This window comes from Scyliorhinus torazame, chromosome 5 (genome assembly GCF_047496885.1).
Source record: "Scyliorhinus torazame isolate Kashiwa2021f chromosome 5, sScyTor2.1, whole genome shotgun sequence".
NCBI classification, from domain to species: domain Eukaryota; kingdom Metazoa; phylum Chordata; class Chondrichthyes; order Carcharhiniformes; family Scyliorhinidae; genus Scyliorhinus; species Scyliorhinus torazame.
This window is the reverse complement of record NC_092711.1, coordinates 145,396,361-145,411,639: the sequence shown is the minus strand read 5'-3', so window position 1 is coordinate 145,411,639 and position 15,279 is coordinate 145,396,361. Positions and strand designations below refer to the sequence as shown.

The 15,279-nt window shown below is 48.1% G+C and overlaps 2 protein-coding genes across 2 annotated transcripts in view; one reads left to right on the top strand and one right to left on the bottom strand.

Annotated features, from left to right (window-relative positions):
- The window catches only part of LOC140421965 (uncharacterized), a 136,390-nt gene that overhangs the window by 48,427 nt on the left and 72,684 nt on the right, over nucleotides 1–15,279 (bottom strand). The window contains 1 exon segment of the mRNA XM_072506954.1: nucleotides 13,260–14,160. Within this exon segment, the coding sequence (XP_072363055.1) occupies nucleotides 13,260–14,160 (901 nt within the window).
- On the top strand, nucleotides 2,127–9,778 carry LOC140421914 (uncharacterized). The gene is made up of 2 exons (XM_072506881.1): nucleotides 2,127–2,238; nucleotides 7,814–9,778. Exon 2 carries the CDS (start codon nucleotides 8,162–8,164, stop codon nucleotides 9,530–9,532), a length of 1,371 nt encoding a protein of 456 aa, XP_072362982.1. The 5' UTR covers nucleotides 2,127–2,238; nucleotides 7,814–8,161; the 3' UTR covers nucleotides 9,533–9,778.

The window sequence follows — 15,279 nt, the reverse complement described above, 5'->3', positions numbered from 1 at the left end:
CACAAAAGGTTGTTGCATAAGATAAAGATGCATGGCATTAAGGGGAAAGTAGGAGCATGGATAGAGGATTGGTTAATTAATAGAAAGCAAAGAGTGGGGATTAATGGGTGTTTCTCTGGTTGGCAATCAGTAGCTAGTGGTGTCCCTCAGGGATCAGTGTTGGGCCCACAACTGTTCACAATTTACATAGATTTGGAGTTGGGGACCAAGGGCAATGTGTCCAAGTTTGCAGACGACACTAAGATAAGTGGTAAAGCAAAAAGTGCAGAGGATACTGGAAGTCTGCAGAGGGATTTGGACAGGCTAAGTGAATGGGCTAGGGTCTGGCAGATGGAATACAATGTTGACAAATGTGAGGTTATCCATTTTGGTAAGAATAACGGCAAAAGGGATTATTATTTAAATGATAAAAAATTAAAACATGCTGCTGTGCAGAGAGATCTGGGTGTGCTAGTGCATGAGTCGCAGAAAGTTGGTTTTCAGGTGCAACAGGTGATTAAGAAGGCAAATGGAATTTTGTCCTTCATTGCTAGAGGGATGGAGTTTAAGACTAGGGAGGTTATGCTGCAATTGTATAAGGTGTTAGTGAGGCGACACCTGGAGTAGTGTGTTCAGTTTTGGTCTCCTTACTTGAGAAAGGACGTACTGGCACTGGAGGGTGTGCAGAGGAGATTCACTAGGTTAAGCCCAGAGCTGAAGGGGTTGGATTACGAGGAGAGGTTGAGTAGACTGGGACTGTACTCGTTGGAATTTAGAAGGATGAGGGGGGATATTATAGAAACATAAGATTATGAAGGGAATAGATAGGATAGATGGGGGCAGGTTGTTTCCACTGGCGGGTGAAAGCAGAACTAGGGGGCATAGCCTCAAAATAAGGGGAAGTAGATTTAGGACTGAGTTTAGGAGGAACATCTTCACCCAAAGGGTTGTGAATTTATGGAATTCCTTGCCCAGTGAAGCAGTAGAGGCTCCTTCATTAAATGTTTTTAAGATAAAGATAGATAGTTTTTTGAAGAATAAAGGGATTAAAGGTTATGGTGTTCGGGCCGGAAAGTGGAGCTGAGTCCACAAAAGATCAGCCATGATCTCATTGAATGGCGGAGCAGGCTCGAGGGGCCAGATGGCCTACTTATGTTCTTATGTTCTTATGATAAATTGCCCTTAGTATCCAAAAAGGTTAGGTGGGTTCACCGGGTTACGGGGATGGGGTGGAGACGTGGGCTGGGGTGGGGTGCTCTTTCCAGGGGCTGGTGCAGACTCGATGGGCTGAATGCCCTCCTTCTGAACTGTAAATTCTATGATTCCACTGGATGCTTCAGTTTATCCCACAAGCCCCGAAAGACATGCGGTTAGATAATTTGGACATTCAGAATTCTCCCTCTGTGTGCCCGAACAGGCGCCAAAATGTGTAGCGTAGGGGCTTTTCAGAGTAACTTCGTTGCAGTGTTAATGTAAGCCTACTTGTGACAAAAAAGATTATTGAAAAAAAAGGCAGCAAATTCAAAACAGTGTTGAGGAGAAGCTGCTTCTCCCAAAGGGCTGTGAATCTGTGGAATTCACTACCCCAGAGTGCGGTGAAGCTGGGACAGTGAGTAAATTTAGGGAGGAGTTAGACAGATTTTTAATCGGGTTGAAGGATTCTTCTCCATGGGCCAAATGGCCTAATTCTGCTCCTATATCTTATGACCTTATGAAAAGGGGAGACATTGATTTTCTCCCAGATGTTGCCCAGAGGAGAATGTTTTAGTCTGAAACTCATTGTCCAACCTCAACATTGTGACATCACAAAGGAGCTCGTCCTCTTAATCAACCAATAGGAATAAGCCCGCTCCGCGGTGACGTCACTGCCCAGCGCGCAGATGCGGGAGCCCGGCCCCCACCCATTGTTCTCCTTCCCCCACATATCCTCGAGACAAGTTTTTCAGGCAACCGGCTGACAGTTCCGGCCGTCGGTGAAAGCCCTCCCCCACCCCTGATACGGGACTGCGCATGTCTAAGGGAAGGGGAAGCTGCGCATGTGTAGAGGAGCTCACTTCCGCTGACATTCCTGCTCAGGTGTTGACCAATAGGAAGATTGGACGACCGGAAGGACTCTGCTCCTCTGCCAATCAGAGCTCTCCATTGTCTCAATGCGGAAGCTGGACATGGCGGTTTCTGCCGAGCAAAACTGTTGTTCCTCCAACCCTGAATGAGCTTGAGCTGCACACAGACTGAACCTTCCTCCTGTCTCCAACATCTGTGAGTAACTCTTTTATTGTCGTCACAATTATTACAGAAACCAATTTACAAGGCGCCAGGCCTCATTACACTTCAAATTGACAATTAAACAGTCACTGAACACGAAACAGCTGCAAGGCACAAGGCCCAATTACATTTCACAGTAACATTGTAACAGTCATTGAACACAAACAGCTGCAAGGCGCAGGGCCGAAATACGTTTCCAGATACCAATTAACCAGTCACTTAGCACAACCAGCCGCAAAGCACAGGCCCTACGCATAGTTCAAGTAACAATCAGACAGTCACATAACACGAACAGTCGTGAGGCACAAGGCCTCGAAACCCAACGACCGTTCCAAAAGGAAGAAAGAACAGAAAACCACAAAACACAAGTACATCGAGGCAACGACCTCTAAACATATAAACAAGCAGTCGCGAGGCACAAGGCCTCGGAACCATACGACCACTCCAAAAGAAACAGAAAAGAAAAGACAAAAAACAAAGCCCAAAAGTACAACACAGGACACAGGCACATTTCAAGGTGACGACCTCTAAACACATAAGACAAGCAGTCGCGAGGCACAAGGCCCCGATACAATACGGCCGCTCCAGTTACAAATATGACCCACAGGGCCTCGATACATTTTAACAGTGTCATATCAAACCCAATCACCAGGCACCAGGCCTTAATTCACCCCAGAAAAGATTTAACAGGATAGAATCAATCACCGAACACTAATCCCTGCTCACCCACCCCCGTTCACCCCGCCCTGCAGCCGACACCCTGGGGGAAAGGCCCCTCCTCGCTAAGAGCACAGACCACCGGAGAGCCAGACCCGGGCACGGCGGAGGAGAGAGGGTTCCCCCCTCCTGGACCCCGCCCAAAGGCACGGGACCATTCGGAGGGAGAGCAGTTTCGGACCAACTAGCGTTCCACCACAATTTCTAAATACCATTTCAGGGAGACCCGAAATGAGTTGAATGTCATAGGCTGCTAAATAAAACGAAAGCAAAGAAAACATGAAAACAAAATCCCTTAGCACACATAGAAAACTCTATAAAAAAAGAGTCCAATAATTTTGCACGTTCCACATCATGACCCCGGCCCTCCAGCCGAAATTTCACAAGGAACAACATGTCCTCAAAGTCCTCCAATGGCAGCGGCCAGAGTCGCTCCAATGTTGGCAACAGTCGACAACGGGGAAGAAAGTCCCAGAGTCAGTCCCAACCGCCCACAGGGCGTCCAGGGGGGCCGAACCCCCGGAGACCCCAGGAACGGCAGCAACCCACCCCGGGCTGCAGGCCGCGGGCCGCCCATCGGGTATCCACTCCCGGTTCCGACCCGCCGCTTCCAGCAGCCTATCCAGCTGCCATTCTTCCTCCATTCCTTCGTCCTCCATTGGGCAAATTCAAAACCGCCGACAGCAACCGCTGACTTGAAACACGACTGGTCGCAATACTCCGAAATCGGTCTTCTCCCCTTCCCTCGGGGACCAGGAGCAATGGGCGCCGAGTTGCTGTTTCACCCCATCCAGGAAGCTCCCAGAGGCGGCCTGCCTTTCGAATCGGCCCGGGGGCGGACACCAAGCTCGCACACAACCGCCCAACGCAGCCGTCAAATGCGAGTGACAAGTCAGCCGGTTGCCTGGAAACCTTGTCTCGAGGAGGTTCTGTTGTCGGTTTATTTTCCCCCTTGTTCAAGGGGCGGGCGAAACAAAGGTCGGTGGGGGCGGGGAGCGCCGGGCCTGCGCACTGGAACCCGGTGACGACAGCGCGGAATAGAGTAATTCCTATTGGTTGATTCAGGCAGGGCGCCATTGTGATGTCACAGCTGAAGTGAAGGAAAAAAACTCCAACATCTGTGAGTAAAACACTTTCTTTTCTCCCCCTTTCCATTTCTCATTCTGACCTTCAATTGGTGACTTGCGGCAACTGAAGGGAAAGGAAGTGAATCCAGGGAGGGTGCAGACTCTGCAAAGCTTGGCCCAGGTCTCTCTCTCTCTCTCTCAAAGACATTGGCATCCTTTGTTCCCTCAGCTTGACACATTTATTTGTCTGGCTAAAAGGATGGTCTCTCGCCACCGGAGGTAGCAGCGCGGTTGGGTGACCTGCACGACTTCCTGCTGTTAGAGAAGAGAAAGTCTGAGTTAAGGGTGCAGCAGGGGAGTTTGAGAAAAGGTGGGGGATGTTTGTGACCATGTTTGAGGAGCTGTTCGTCGTGTGGGGGGTGGTGGGGGGAATGGAAAAGGAGAAAAATCTGTACAAACCATATAGATTGTTGGGAAGAATGTTTCCCGGGGTGTTTATTTGCTGTAACCTACTTTGATACAAGTTTGAATAAAATGCATTGAAAAAATAATTAATAAATAAAAGGATGGTCTCTTTCCTGATGTTCACAATTAAAGGAAGAGAAATTGGTTGCAAATCTCAGCAGGTTTGGCAGCATCTGTAGGGAGAAAAAAGCTGACGTTTCAAATCCAATGACTCTTTGACAAAACTTTGACAAAGAGTCATGGAACTCGAAACGTCAGCTCTTTTCTCTCCCTACAGATGCTGCCAGACCTGCTGAGATTTTCCATCATTTTCTCTTTCGTTTCAGAAGCCAGCACCTGCAGTAATTTTCTTTTATCACAATTAAAGGGCTGGTTTTTCCAGGAGATGGCTGACATTTAATGGGACAGTAAATTAATATTGGCTAGAGATATGTCTAGTCTTTTTAAATTAGATATATTATTTATAGTCTGTAATAAAATACATTTACTATTATTTCTGGTTGTGTAATATTGTACTGTTGCTATTTATATATTTCCAGTCATCTCTTCCCTCAAAAAGCTATTAGTCTATGGAATTCTCTTCCACAGGGATCAGTGGAGTCTGTGGATCACTGAATATATTCAAGGTTGAGTTGGACAGATTTTTAATATTTCTTTTGTTATGTTTTTTTACCATTTAAAAAATAATGAATGCAACAGAATAACAGAAATATTGATGGAAAATGGGTACAGTGTAGAACAACTGATACTGCCGCATAAATACAAGCAACACATTGCAGAATTAATTCATAGCAGGATATTTGAGTGACCAGAGCCTCTAGATGAAATGCCAGATCAGTTAACAGGTTAACATAGTGAGTGGGGAAAGAGGGTAAGATGATATAAAAACAGAAGAATAACAATGCAGGGCGCATACCCCAAAATATTACAAAACAGACTAACAGCATAGTCGAATTAAAATAACATAGATGCCATAGAATCTCTATAGTGCAGAAGGAGGCCATTCGCTTCTTCAAGTCTGCACTGACCCTCAGAAAAAGCACTCACAGCGGCAGACTCCCCATCCTATTCGCATAATCTGGTGCATTGATCATGGTCAACCCACCTAACCTAACACCGTTTGTGCGGAGGGGCAAGAATTCAAAAATCCCTAAAACAGTACTACAATGGAGAAGAAACATGGGAGGCCTGGCCCTCCCGAACTTGCAATACTATCACTGGGCAGCCACGGCCGAAAGAGTGAGGAGATGGGTAAAGGACCCAGACATGGAATGGGTAAGGATGGATGAGTCCTCATGTACAGGAATGATCCTCCGGGCCCTCGCCATGGCAACACTCCCATCCCCGCCAGCACCGGTCCAGTGGTGGCAGCTACCCTGAGAACCTGGAACCAGATGTGGCAGCATTTCAGTCTGACCGATGTGTCCTTCATGGCCCCCATCTGCGGCAACCATAGGTTTGCACCAGCCATTCTCAACGCCACCTTCAAGAGGTAGAGAAAGGACGGGGGAACACTGATGGTTAGGGACTATGACACAGGAAATAGACTAGCGACCTTAGAGGAGCTGACAGAGAGACTGGTCCGACCAAACAGGGATGAGCTCCAGGTCAAAAACTTTCTCCGCAAGGAGACACCAGCACACCCAGAAACCCTGAGAAGCACAATGCAAGAGGAGTTACTGGACGCAGACAGTCTGGGGAAAGGAAACCCTGAGGACCTGTACCGACAACTCTTAATAAGGATGCGCTCCTTACTTGACGAAACCCAGGAAAAATGGGAGAAAGTGCGAGGGATGGAAATAGGGTGGGGACTCTGGAGCGAAGCACTGAACGGGACCAACTCCACCTTCTCCTACGCAAGGCGAAGCTTCATGCAGCTGAATGTTGTGTACAGAACATACCTGACAAGAACCCGAATGAGCAGGTTCTTCCCGGAGATGGAGGACAAATGTGAATGGTGCCAGCGGGGCCTGGTAAACCGTGCCCACATGTTCTGGGTATGCCCCAGACTTGTCGAATTATGGACAGCCTATTTAGACGCAATGTCCATGGTTATGAGGGTGGAGCCGTGCCCACAAATGGCAGTCTTCGGGGAATCGGACCAGCCAGAACTATTCATGGGGAAGAGGGTGGACGCCCTTGCCTTTGCTTCTCTAATTGGCCGCTGGAGAATCCTGCTCGGCTGGCGATTAGCAGCACCACCCACAGCTGCAGACTGGCTGGCAGACCTATCGGAATTTCTCCACCTGGAGAAAATCAAGTTCACCGTCCAAGAGTCAGAGGATGGTTCCCACAAAGTGTGGAGGCCATTCACCAACTTGTTCCAGGACCTGTTTGAAGCCAGCGGCCAATGGAACACTGGGGAGGGAGCTGGGCATACGGGATCACAGGGAGCAGACAGGAAAGGGGGGGGGGCTACTGGGACAAGGAGGGAGAACCCAAAACCAACTGACACAGAGACCAAAGAGTCTAGAACAAAAATACGAGAAGAGGAACCCCCAAGGGAAGGTTTAAAACAGGACAGGGAGTGCGTGGGGCGGAAGGGGGGAGGCCCATCAATGGGGGGGAAGGGAGGGCACCGTCCACTTGTAAATAACAGATAACTCCCATTGTACAGTGAAGGGCCCAGGAAAGGACCCAGAAACGACGAGTGAAGGGGGCGGAGGGGAGGGACGGGAGATGGGGGGACCGGCACAAAGGAAATTGACATGCACATTGTAATCGGCAGAGTTACCCTGACTGCTTGGATAGTGTATAATAAGCATTGCCACAAGTCTGCGACTCGATGAAAAAGAGGTGAAAAAAATCTGCCCCATCCAATCCCGCCTCAATTTAAAGTGTTCCTCATAATCCAGATGTGTTTCCTGTACTAAACCTATGTTGACTTTCTCCTTAAGAAAGGAGAGGATCTTTTTCCTTCTGATAGGGTGAAGGATGCCCCGTACATTAAATGAGAAAATTTGCAGATTAACTGCCGCCATTAGTTAGGTGACAGAGAGAACAGGAACAGATTTTCACACCACAATCGGGCGTGTGCCATTACCCCCTCCTCCAAGTCACTTTACCAAAGTCTCCCCAAACTGCTCCTTTCACAGATAAAAGCCCTGTCTCTACCAGAGTAGGATAAAGTCAACAACACATAAACCCTCCCATAATAACAAAAATACAAAAGAATCACCACCACAATAGATCCAAGGGGACATTCCTCAATCAGACTGAGGACCCGGAGGATTAACCCCATGGCCAGACTGTCGTTACCCTCAGGATACCTTCTCCAAAATTAGGAAAAGAAAAGTAACTTCTGTAAATTGTTTTGACAGGATATTAGAAGAGGAGGAATTACAGACAGAAATCTCAAACGTCACGTCTCGATCTGACTGAGTCTCTCAATTCCTTGGAACTGAGTATCACCGGACTTTGAATCTAGAAGGAGAAATGTTTGTCTTTTCTGTCGGCTTCAAAACATCAGTGAGACTGGAAAAGCCCCGAGACACACACACCTGAGTGAGAGTGTTCCAGAGCACTGACTGTGGAAAGAGCTTTAACCAGTTACACAGCCTGAAAAAACATCACACCATTCACAGCAGGAGGGACGTTACACGTGTTCTATGTGTGTACGAGGCTTCAAATGATCGGCAAACCTGGAGAGACACGAGGAGACCCAAAATATGAAGATACCGTGGAAATGTGGGGACTGTGGGAAAGGATTCAGGTTTCCATCTGCGCTGGCCGCTCATCGGCGTATTCACACTGGGGAGAGGCCGTTCACCTGCTCTGTGTGTGAGAAGGGATTCATTCAGTTATCCACCCTGTTGACACACCAGCGAGTTCACACTGGGGAGAGGCCGTTCACTTGCTCTCAGTGTGAAAAGGGATTCACTCAGTTATCCGACCTGCGGATACATCAGCGAGTTCACACTGGGGAGAGGCCGTTCACCTGCTCTCAGTGTGAGAAGGGATTCACTCAGTTATCCCACCTGCGGAGACATCAGCGAGTTCACACTGGGGAGAGACCGTTCACCTGCTCTCAGTGTGAGAAGGGATTCACTCAATCATCCGACCTGCAGAAACATCAGCGAGTTCACACTGGGGAGAGGCCGTTCACCTGCTCTCAGTGTGAGAAGGGATTCACTACTTCATCGAGACTGCTGGCACACCAGCGAGTTCACACTGGGGAGAGGCCGTTCACCTGCACTCAGTGTGAGAAGGGATTCACTCAATCATCCCACCTGCAGAGACACCAGCGAGTTCACACAGGGGAGAAGGCGTTAACCTGCCCTCAGTGTGAGATGGGATTCACTCAGTTATTCAGCCTGCGGACACATCAGCGGGTTCACACTGCGGAGAGGACATTCACCTGCTCTCAGTGTGAAAAGGGATTCACTCGGTTATCCGACCTGCGGCGACATCAGCGACGTCACACTGGGGAGAGACCGTTCACCTGCTCTCAGTGTGAGATGGGATTCACTGCCTCATCGAGCCTGCGGAAACACCAGCAGGTTCACACTGGGGAGAGGCCGTTCACCTGCTCTCAGTGTGAGAAGGGATTTACTCAGTTATCCCACCTGCGGACACACCAGCGAGTTCACACTGGGGAGAAGCCATTCACCTGCTTTCAGTGTGAGAAGGGATTCACTCAATCATCTGACCTGCAGATACATCAGCGAGTCCACACTGGGGAGAGGCCGTTCACCTGCTCTCAATGTGAGAAGGGATTCACTACCTCATCGAGCCTGCGGAAACACCAGCAGGTTCACACTGGAGAGAGGCCGTTCACCTGCTCTCAGTGTGAGAAGGGATTTACTCAGTTATCCCACCTGCGGACACACCAGCGAGTTCACACTGGGGAGAAGCCGTTCACTTGCTCTCAGTGTGAGAAGGGATTCACTACTTCATCGAGCCTGCTGGCACACCAGCGGGTTCACACTGGGGAGAGGCCGTTCACCTGCTCTCAGTGTGAGAAGGGATTCACTCGGTTATCCAACCTGCAGAGACACCTGCGAGTTCACACTCGGGAGAAGGCGTTAACCTGCTCTTAGTGAGAGAAGGGATTCAGATATCCATACGCCCTGCAGGAAGACTAGCGAGTTCACCCCTGTAAGAGGCCAATCACCTGCTCTGAGCAGGGGAGACATTCAATGATCCGTCCCATATCCGGAGACACTAGCGAGTTAATTCTGGGGAGAGACCATTCATCTGCGCTCAATGTGGGGAGGGGGTTTTGTGATTCATCACACCTGTTGTGACTCCAACAAGTTCACAATAAATTACAGATGTTTGCTCCATTGTTATTGTTTCTGCTCTCACTGACATCCAGGACTGCATTTTGTTCATTCTGACATCTGGTGAATGGTGATGATTGGAGGGTTTCTTTCTGCTGGACTGGCCGGTCTAACACCTCTGCCTCCGGTGGGCCGACCATTTTTGAGGCTAGTTGGGATTACCTGGTTCCAAGTTTGACGAGGAGCACAGAATGAAAAGGTGTTTGCACGTTGGAAGATATTTAGTTCCCAAAGCAGCCATGTTGCCATGAAGATGGGCTATGGTGGTTACAGGGTTCTTTTGTCTAATTTATCTGGGTGTTTCTCGCAGAAGGAAACTGTCATGGTCTGAGGGGCAAGCTGTCTGTGGTAGATTGGGAAATTACAATCAGCGTATCACTGAAAGTGGCAACGCAGGTGGATAAGGAGCTAAGAAGGCAGACGGCATGGTTGTCTTCATTGGTCGGGACATTGAGTATAAAAATTGGCAAGTCATGCTGCAGCTGTACAGAACCTTAGTTAGGCCACACGTGGAATATTGCTGACAATTCTGGTCACCACATTACCAAAAGGATGTGGAGGCTTTGGAGAGAGTACAGAGGATGTTTACCAGGATTTTGCCTGGCCTGGAGGGTATTAGCTATGAGGAGTGGTTGGATAAACTCGGATTGTTTTCACTAGAGCGACAGAGTTGAGGGACGGTCCGATAAAAGTTTACAAAATTGACTGGCATGGACAGAGTTGATTGTCAGAAGCTTTTTCCCAGGTTGGAAAAGTCAATTACCAGGTGACAGGTTTAAGGTCCGAGGGGCAAAGTTTAGAGGAGATGTGTGAGGGAGGTTTTTTTACACAGGGTGGTGAGTGCCTGGAACTCGCTGCTGGAGGAGATGGTGGAAGCGGGTACGATAGTGACGTTCAAGAGGCATCTTGACGAATACATGAATAGGATGGGAATAGACGGATACAGACACTGGAAGCACTGAAGGTTTTAGTTTAGTTAGACATCATGATCCAAGCAGGCTTGGTGGCCGAAGGGCCTGTTCCTGTGCTGTACTGTCCTTTGTTCTTTGTTGTTCTTTGTATGACGACAGACAATAGACAGGCAACCACTAGCATTTTATTTACATAAAATATAGATTCCTTTAAGAAGCAAAAATTAAACAGCAAAATGAAGCTATCGTGGCTAACAAGAAAAGTTAAAGATTCGATTAGATCAATGGAGGAGACTCAAAGTGGCTAAAATATTAGTGAGCCTGAGGATTGGGAACTTGTTTTAGAATTCAGCAAAGGACCAAGAAACTGATAAAGAGAAAATAGAATATGAGAGCAACTGGGGAGAAACATAAAAACTGACTGGAAAAGCTCCTATAGGAATGTGAAAAGGAAAAGATTAGCAAAGACCAATGTGGGCCCAGTCCAGACAGAGACAGGAGAGTTTATAATGGGGGATAAGGAAATGGCAGAGAAACTAAACAATGTGTTTGTCTTCACGGAGGAAGATACAGAAATTGTCCTAAAACACACAGAAAACCAAGGGACCAGTGAGCACAAGGGAATGAAAGAGATTAGTATTAGTGAAAAAGTAGCACTGGAGAAATTAATGTGGTTGGAAGTTAATAAATCCCCAAAAGCTGCTGCTCTACATCCCAGAGTGTTGAAAGAGGTGGCTGTAGAGATAGTGGATACATTGGTGATCACCTTTCACTATTATATAGATTCTGGAATGGTTCCTGCAGTTTGGAAGGTGGTAAATGTAACCCCAATATTTAAGGAGAGAGAGAAAACGGGGAACCACAGACCCATTAGCCTGACATCAGTCGGAGGAAAAATGCTACAATCTATTATAAAGGATGTGATAACAGAGGAATTAGGAGCAGGAGTAGGCCACTCGGCCCCTCGTGCCTGCTCCACCATTCAATAAGTTCCGGCTGATCTGATTGTAACCTCAACTCCACCGAGACCCCTTAGAAAATACATCTGAGGAGATAGTAATAATATTCTTTATTATTATAATCTTTATTATTGTTACAAATAGGCTTACATTAACACTGCAATGAAAATCCGCTAGTCGCCTCACGCCGGCACCTGTTCAGGTACACAGAGGGAGAATTCAGAAGGTCCAATTCACCTAACAAGCACATCTTTTGGGACTTGTGGGAGGAAAGCCACGCAGTTTTGGGGAGAACGTGGAGACTCCGCACAGACAGTGACCCAAGCCGGGAATTGAACCCGGGTCCCTGGAGCTGTGAAGCAACAGTGCTAACCACCATGTGCCTCCACGCCGCTGTTTCAGTTATGGGGAACAAGGAAATGGCAGAGGAGTTTGTTTTTTGTTTAATATTTTTATTCTCCTTTTTCACATTTTCTGCCAAATTTACACCCACCAACAATAAACAATAATCAGCAACAAATATGTTAATCCCCATAACAATAACAACAATCCCATCCCCCCACCAACCCCCAAACATCAGCCCGCATGTTTACATAAACAAATGACAAAAAGGAATCTGGGATTACCCATAGTCACCCTTAATACAAGCAGCCCCCCTCCCCCCACCCCCCCCCCCCACCCCCATTCCCCCCAACTAATGTTCGATGTTATCCAGTTCTTGAAAGTGCTTAATGAATAATGCCCATGACTTGTAGAACCCCTCCATCCTTCCCCTCAGTTCAAACTTAACCTTCTCACGGGTCAAGTATTCCAACAGGTCCCCCCCGCCACGCCAGGGCACAGGGTGGAGAAGCTGCTCCCAGCAGGATCCGCCTTCAGGCGATCAACGAGACGAAGGCTACAATATCTTCTTCTGCCCCCGTTTCCAACCCTGGCTGATTTGACACCCCGAATATGGCCTCCCGGAGATCCGGATCCAGTTTCACGTGCACCACTTTAGAAATTACCCTAAAAACCTCCTTCCAGTACTCCTCTAGCTTTGGACAGGAACAAAACATATGAACGTGATTCGTGCCCCCCCCCCTTCCCCCCCACCCCCTCCCGCAACGCTCACACACATCCTCTACTCCTTCAAAAAATCGGCTCACCCTCACCCTCGTGAGGTGTGCTCTGTATACCACCTTCAGCTGTATCAGCCCCAACCTCGCACATGAGGTAGAGGCATTTACTCTCCGGAGCACGTCACACCAGAACCCCTCTATAACCTCTCCCAACTCTTCCTCCCACTTTGCTTTGATCCCTTCCAGTGGTGCCTTAGCCTCTTCCAAAATATCTCCGTACACCGCTGACATTACCCCCTTCTCCAGTACCCTGATCGTCAGCACCTCCTCCAGCAATGTGGAGGCCGGTTCCTCCGGGAAGCTCTGTATCTCCTTCCTGGCAAAATCTCGAACCTGCATGTATCTAAACATTTCTCCCTGCTCCAGCCCATACTTAGCTTCCAGCTCCCTCAATCCTGCAAACCGACCTCTAAGAAACAAATCTTTTAGCGTCTTGATCCCCTTCTCTTCCCATTTCCGAAAACTTCCATCCCACCTCCCTGAACACGCTGATGTGTCTGCAGATGCGGTAACGGAGTGAATCCCTTTCCACACTCAGAGCAGGTGAATGGTCTCTCCCCGGTGTGAACACACTGGTGTCTCAGCACGTGTGCAGACCGAGTGAATCCTTTCCCACACTCAGAACAGGAGAACAGCCTCTCCCCAGTGTGAACTCGCCTGTGTTCCTGCAGGCTGCATGAATGAGTGAAAGCCTTCTCACACTCAGAACAGGTGAAAGGCCTCTCCCCAGTGTGTACTCGCTGGTGTGTCAGTAGAGTCGGTAAAGCACCGAATCCCTTACCACACACGGAGCAGGTGAACGGCCTATCTCCAGTGTGAACTCGCTTGTGTCGCAGCAGTTTAGATGAATCACTGAATCCCTTCCCACATCCCGAGCAAGTGAATGGCCTTTCCCCAGTGTGAATTCGCTCATGTTTATACAGGTCTGATGAATTACTGAATCTCTTTACACACTGAGAGCAAGTGAATGGTCTCTCCCCAGTGTGAACCCACTGGTGTTTATACAGGTCTGATGAATTACTGAATCTCTTTACACACTGAGAGCAAGTGAATGGTCTCTCCCCAGTGTGAACCCGCTGGTGTTTATACAGGTCTGATGAATTACTGAATCTCTTTACACACTGAGAGCAAGTGAATGGTATCTCCCCAGTGTGAACCCGCTGGTGTTTATACAGGTCTGATGAATTACTAAATCCCTTCCCACACTCGGAGCAGGTGAATGGTCTCTCCCCAGTGTGAACCCGCTGGTGTTTATACAGGTCTGATGAATTACTGAATCCTTTCCCACGCTCAAGGCAAGTGAACGGCCTCTCCCCGGTGTGAATTCGCTGGTGGGATTGCAACGTGGATAAATGACTCAAACCGCTTCCACACTCAGGGCAGATGAACGGTCTCTCCCCAGTGTGACTGCGGTAATGAGCCTCCAGTTGTGACGGGTATTTGAATCTCTTGCCACAGTCCCCACATTTCCATGGTTGCTCCATGCAGTATGTGTCTCTCTCCAGGTCCGATGATCAGTTGAAACCTTGTCTTCACAGCGAACACGTGTATGGACTTTCCCCTCTCTGAATGGAGCGATGTTTCTTTGGGCTGTGTAGCTGGTTAAAGCTCATTCAATATCTGCACTGGGACACTCTCACTCAGGTATGTGTGTCTTGGTACTTTTCAGATTGCAAAGTTGCTGAAAATCATTTGAAGCCAACAGATGAGACAAACTTTTCTTCTTCTGGATTCAAAGTCTGATAATATTCAGCCCCAAAGAGTCGAGTGACTCTGTCAGATCGTGTTGTGATGTCTGAGATATCTGACTGGAATTCGTCCTCTTCTAATATACTGTAAAAACAATTTACAAAATACATCACTGTCAGTGCAGGATAGAAATTCAGAACAGACAATTCTAGTTGCTATGGAACATTCTTTCCTCTCTTGTTCCCCAAAAGCTGTGAATCTCCATCGCACACATTCTCCCTCCATTCTCGCTCTGCTTTTCCCAGTAAATACTCAATAATACCGCACTAAAAATGTGTGTAATATACAGGACTTGATTACAGGACTGGAGACTGATGGGGCTGTGAGGGAGATAGTTATTTCAACAGTGAGATGTGAGAGATCTGCAACTCGCTGCCTATGAGGGTGGAGGAAGCACAGACGATCATCATTTCAAAATAAAAGTGAGGAAATAAACTTGCAGAGTAACGGGGATATCGAGGGGGGAATGTGACTGATTGGATTTCTCTACAAAGTCGGCATGGATTGGGCTACTGAATGGAATCCAAGTGTCGTAATCATCATAGAATTTGTATCATAGAATTTACAGTGCAGAAGGAGGCCATTCGGCCAGGCGAGTCTGCACCGGCTCTTGGAAAGAGCACCCTACCCAAGGTCAACACCTCCACCCTATCTCCATAACCCAGTAACCCCACCCAACACTAAGGTCAATTTTGGACACTAAGGGCAATTTATCATGGCCAATCCACCTAACCTGCACATCTTTGGACTGTGGGAGGAAACCG

Coding starts and splice junctions, on each gene's coding strand:
- LOC140421914 (XM_072506881.1), top strand. CDS start 8,162: ATGAAGATACCGTGGAAATGTGGGGACTGTGGGAAAGGATTCAGGTTT.